The sequence below is a fragment of the Tauraco erythrolophus genome, chromosome 4 (assembly GCF_009769465.1).
Source record: "Tauraco erythrolophus isolate bTauEry1 chromosome 4, bTauEry1.pri, whole genome shotgun sequence".
In the NCBI taxonomy this organism is placed as follows: domain Eukaryota; kingdom Metazoa; phylum Chordata; class Aves; order Musophagiformes; family Musophagidae; genus Tauraco; species Tauraco erythrolophus.
Genome location: NC_141468.1, coordinates 68,977,193 through 68,983,192, shown reverse-complemented (window position 1 = coordinate 68,983,192; position 6,000 = coordinate 68,977,193). Strand labels below are relative to the sequence as shown.

At 39.6% G+C, this 6,000-nt stretch overlaps 1 protein-coding gene across 1 annotated transcript in view; it reads right to left on the bottom strand.

Annotated features, from left to right (window-relative positions):
* Positions 1–719: 719 nt before the first annotated feature.
* Positions 720–6,000, bottom strand: part of PKP2 (plakophilin 2) — a 46,553-nt gene continuing 41,272 nt past the window's right edge. Inside the window, exons 10-13 of the mRNA XM_086610392.1 lie at positions 5,843–5,996; positions 3,393–3,582; positions 2,313–2,400; positions 720–788 (exon numbers count right to left, since the gene is read on the bottom strand). Of these exons, the coding sequence (XP_086466518.1) occupies positions 720–788; positions 2,313–2,400; positions 3,393–3,582; positions 5,843–5,996 (501 nt within the window). The remainder of the gene's footprint in view (positions 789–2,312; positions 2,401–3,392; positions 3,583–5,842; positions 5,997–6,000) is intronic.

Sequence of the window (6,000 nt, the reverse complement as noted above, 5' to 3'; positions counted from 1 at the left end):
ACATCTTGGTTCTAGTTAAAACCCTTTCTGGACACGGTTATAAATTCCAACAGCAGTTTGAGGGAGGATAAGAGGAGCAAGGCATAACAAGACCTATATAAAATCAGTTTTGCTGCTGTTGCTGATGAGATCTCAAAGGAAAGAGGCTTACAAACCAGTGAGCACATGAATACAAGCAATACAAAAATATTAATTTTAACTTCATTGGTGCTTTCACAATGCAGGTAGTGAAACATCTTCTTGTGTATACTCATAGAGTCTAGAGATTCTTATTTAGCATGTGGGAAGGAACAAAAGGGTGAAAAATTACTGTGTCCTGAGCAGTGCACTTGATGCTTACCCACTGTAGAAAACTATTTGTATAAAACAGTCTGAAAAATATTTGCTGCCAATCAGCATTTCAAACCTCTGTGTATAAATGCCTGTTAGACTAAAGGCAGTCATCTGAAGCTCTGACTAGTGGTAAACCTGGATGAAACTTCACCTCAGACATCCTGAAGAATCCATTTTGGTTATTCTTATATTGAAATATACAGTGACAACAGGTGATTAGGATTAAAAACACAAACCAGCTATCCTCTGGTCACTCAAGTCTTATACAAAATCAGCCTCTTTTTTCTGAGCTGCTTCCTGGTTCATGATGGCAACCCAACGGCGTGAAGATAGTTACATTAATTGATGTATGATCTCATTTGTCTTCAGCGGTGTTATGATCTAATTCAATCTTTTAGTGAGTTATAGGCTTTTGTGGTCCGGGTGTTGATGAAATCTGCCTTCTTAAAGTCAGCCTTTGGAAGGAAAGAAACAGAATAATTCATTACTTTCAGTGCTGATTCTGCAAAGGAATGGTGGGTTAAGCTGTCTAAAAGCTAGGTATGGAGCCATGGAAGGGGTACAGGCAGAGTCCTCTGCATTCAACAGAGACAGAACAGGCATCTCCCACGAGTGACTCAGTTCAGTCTAAGATAGGTGAGATGAATCATTGGAGTTGCTTAACTCTCTCCACTGACTGTAAGGAAAGCCTATTCTTTTAGCTCAGCTCTATGGAATTCTAACTCTTAGGTGACTAATGTCAGCTGAGACTAACCCTCTCTGAACAAAGAGTACAGGGCAATGCCAAAATGACTCAGGCTTTTAACAGTCTCATTTGATCAAGTGATTTCTGTTGCTTATGAAACTGACTTTTCAAAAACGTCTAGGCATTAGGTAGCCTGCAGTTTTCAGTGCTGCACCTGACATCTCCGGGGATTTTTTGAAACTCAGATCCAACAAATGTCTTATAGGCATAACCAAACACCAGTGACTTCAGAAAATTCATGCCATCAGGGATACTGCTGTACAGTGAAGTCAGGAATGTAGCTGCAAAAAAACCCAGAGACAACAAAATCCAGTTAAAGTTTTTATGGGTACAGCATCCTTATTCTTGAACGCAGATTTCTGGTTTGTGGGGCAGTATACTGCTGAGTGTCATGCAAGACTGTTAAAGGATACTACACTAAATAACTTCTTTTGAGCAAATTTCAGCAAAAAATCTACAAGAAGAAACAAGCTGACTAATAAATGCTAAAGGCTGGATCTTGAAAAAATGGAATAGTTTTAGATAATAGGGAATTTTAGGTGATAGAAATTCTGAACGGCAAGAAAATAAGGAATGAAACCAGTTTGAAATGTAGGTTGAAGTCAGCCCATATGTGTGTTGAAAAAGCAGTCATAGAGCTTCAAAAGGAAGGAAATAAGCTGGTTTGTTGGCTGATTCATGCTGTTCCTTTTTTTGTTTGATTTTGACTGTGGCAGTAAAGGTTTGCCAACACCTTTCCCAGGCCCTCCCTTTTTGTCTGAATATAACTAACACCTGAGCTCGCAGACCATGCAAATGACAAGGAGAAAAAAACTGCACTGGTTTTAAAGTGAGAGGCTGCCTTGCCCTGCCTTTGCTTTTGCTGGCACCTTAAGCCCTCTGTGTCAGATTGGTTCGGTCAGTGGTGGACGGACACCTCCTGCGCATCACGTCTCACCATCTGAGATGTCTGGCAGGCAGCAGTCGCGTTTTTATAAACTTTGCCAGTGGATATGAAAATATTTTCTCCTCAGAGGGAGAGAATGCAAACACAGATGAGCAAAAACTAAGGGCATGTGTTACTTGTGCAGGATTACATAGAAGAAATAGAAGCATCAAATTCAGAGACCACTTGAAATCCTATCACAGATTGATTCTTAACAGTGCAGAAGTGCTAAGGGCCCCGGAGGACAAACGAGAGGCCTCTAGGTCCAACGGGACAGATTACACGTCTTTGCTCTAACCCGGATCTTACCTTTTTGTAAGCACTGTGCAGATCGGTGTGTGACCACAAGGAGTAGAGGAGGACTGAAGCAGCCCTGCTGGCTTTGCTGAACATATTACTGCAATTTTGGGAAAAGAATGATAAAATGTGCTTAAATTCCCACTTCATAATCACAGTGCACGTGCAGACTTCAGCAAACATAACCTCGTAGCACTTTCTCTCTCTCCTCTTAAATGCTGTTTTACTGCTCTTCAGGTATTCTAGCACGTTTCATGCTGTCCTGACTACTGAAACAAATGCAACACACCTCCCTGCTTCACTTATTCTTGAAAATCAGAGAGAAATGAAGTACTCTATAACCTTCCTCTTAGAGCAGCTATCATACTGTTCATATTCAGTTGAGGAAAATACACCTCAACATAAAAAGCATTCAAAAGGATCTTTCTAGCAGGTAAAATCTCTGGTTAGTCAGATAGAATTTAAACTGTTTAGAGCTTCATGAGGCCTCCTTTACTGAGATTAATTTCCTCTTTCATTTTGTAAAAAGAGAGGAAGGCAAACAGAATAATTATTCATATTCACAAAGCATTAATTATTCTCTTTTGAGTAAACAATAGTTGCATGTGATTACATATTAAATAATGAGTAAAGGAAATTCAACATCTATTATCTAAAATGCCCCTTTATAAATAATTTTTAAGTACAGTTCTATCAGCTCTGTAAAATGTATCTCTGCATTTTTCTGCTAAAGATTATCAGGGCTGTGTTACAAAGAACAGGAAATAAATACAGAAACTTTTTGGGGACAGATAAGATCTGATACTCAGCCACTGTATATATTAGAATATAGATAATATTGTGCCATCATCTTCTGAGGAACTATTTAAAATGCTGGAACACAGCAAATTTAGCTGCGGATGGAACAGCTGTTGTAAGAGATTTTTCTGTGTTTCCCAATATGTGCAATTCCATTCACATCACAGTCACTTGTTTAAGCTGTCCTGTACCTTAAGATGTCGTGTTTTCCCCTCCTCAGGTAGCAGAGGTTGCAGCGTATTTTTTCCCCAGAGAAAGGAGGAGGTGGGGGGGGAGGCTTCTCAACCATCTTACCTGTCATTCATGCTGATGGCAATAATCTTCGGTAGGCCATGAGCGCTCAGGAGAAGCCGTGCGTTGTGAGAGCTGCTCTGTGTCAAATTGTACAAGGTGTAGCAGATGGACGCCGTGGTTTCAGCAACAGTATCAGACCCCTGGGCAGACTCAGGAAGTATCGAGATCAAATCAGGCAAAACTTCTCTAGCTACAAGTTGAAAGAGAGACAAATAACTCATTACTAACAGGTGCAGATTTATCTGGGGGTCCTACAAGACCTTGCTCCTCCCATTATGACCTATCAGGGTGCTGTGTGCTCCCACAACAGCGTTATGGTTTCAAACCTGCATTATGTCCCCACAATTTAGGTTAAGCTGCGTCCGCACTAAATTGGATGGTATGTATTTTGCCTCTTGTATGCAATACTGTACTGTAGTGACGTCACTAGGCAAGTGCTAGCAGCAGGCTGCCACTTACCAAGGAACCCTATGTACCCTATAGGTAATCATGGGTATAGAGATATACAGCAAACTGAGAAAGGGTGACTACAGCACCATTTTTACTGCTGAACTTCTCAATAGTTGGCTATAAGGGAATGTGCACACTCAGCCTTCTGAGCTGGTGTGCAAGCTATCTATTTAAGAAGAATGTCCTATTCTGAAGTTTGTCCCTACTCAAGAAACACTGCTTTGACCACACTGGATGCGACCCTATCAGCTGACCAAACAGCAGCTCTGGACAGCAACTGAGTCCTACCGTACACTGTGAGATCCGTGCCGTGTGGACAAGAGCTGACGGAGAAAATTCAAGGAAGAGGTCGTAGCCAGATGCTCCACTGTAAGAAGGAGCACTGGGCAATAGTTTGGGGCACTTGGGGCCATTCTCCCCTCCGTAATCAGTGTTTAACTTGGACAGAGTGTTTTGCTCTCTGTGAATTATGTTTGTTCTTCCAGATAGGTGTGTGACAAGATTCATGCATATTGAGATTAAATTACATGCAATTTAGAAAAAGAGCTTTAAAACTGGTTGAATGACCTACTATGATATGTATCAGTCAAAGCAGTTATGTCAGGCATGATAGCCCATTGTTTCTTCCATTGGTAAATCAAGGAAGACGATTTTTAGAAAGTACACATTTGGCAGTGTCTTGAAAATATCTGTTCAGAACAAATTTATTTTTTTCAAGTAAAACTGTAAATTTTCTGATTTTTTCCAATCATTTAACTTTTAGAGATGTTTTATGTTAAATTAATCGCAATTTCATATCACAGGTTCATTTTGCTTGATAATATAGACATTTTATCTAGGAAACAGTATGCCTTTCCAAATATTTTCCTTTGGCCCAAATTACTTGGAGAATTTGACCTGAATTCACGTATATTTTTAGTCAACCAAAAAGAACAACTTTACATGGAGAAAAGGTTCACCTGAATTTCCCCCAGTTCTTCCTTCCATGGGTAAAGCAAGAAAATGACAGTGGATGTGCAAAACGAAGCACCTTTCTCCAAAGCTTCATGCTATTCTGTCTTTCCCACATTCCTTCATAAAATATTTTCCTGATGAAAACCCATTTTCTTCTTCTCAGAATAATTCCTACTCTTTCTGGGGGATTCACCACTTGTAATTTTTAACATCATACGGATTATCCCTTTGAAATCAGCCTAACAACATATGATAATATTTTCATCAATAGGGAGTGTTGTCCAAGGATTAAACAGTGCCCAGGAGGCTGTTCTGCAGAATTCTGAAGATTAATCTGCCCCATGAACCAGCTGTATGCCTGTAATTTCCCCTTCCCTCTCTGGTGGGAACACAGAAAAGGACAACAAATGATATGAATTTATTTTAGCCTATCAGTAGGAAAAAATTTCAAATATAAACTAAATACGCTGAATCAAAATAGCTTCTGATGTGAAAATAATTGACATTTTAGGAATAAGGTCCTCCAAAAAATTTTGAACTATTTTCTTTATAGCATCTTCTAGCTTCCATTGTCAAAAAACTTACGCAAGAAAACTGCGTGAGCTGCAAGCTTCCAAAGATTTGTGTCTAAACCAAGAAAATGCTATTTTCACCAGAAGAATTGGAGATATTCTATAATTTCTCCCAAAGAATTACAAAGCTCTGGCAGCACAGAACTCAGCACTCACCTTCCTTTACCTTATTTTAAGCAGAAGAAAAACTCCCGCTCCAAATCTGTACAGATTTTACTTCCATTATGTATTTTCTGAAGATAACATAAATGGAAATATCTGATGAGGACTACACAATTTAGAGAAAACTTAAGGTTAGAGCTTTTCTTAGGCAAAAGTCTTTATTTTCAGCCCTGTGTAATGACTGCAAGGATCTGACCTAAAAACCCACTTTTTTTTTTTTTTTTTTTTGCATTTTTTTATTTAAAGAAGGAAAGCTTAGTGTAAAGAGAACAGAGAAAGCAAGCCCAAGGGACAATGTTAGTCTTCGCTCACCTATATCACTTTGCAGAGAGGGGTTGCGAGACAAGTTCCTGAGCAGGGAGACCGCTGTCTTCTTTACTGTCGGGTGGCTTACATGCAGTATAGTTCGAATACTTGGAAGGCCATTCGCCTTCTGAACAACAGTCCGGGCCACCGCAAACGGCATCTGT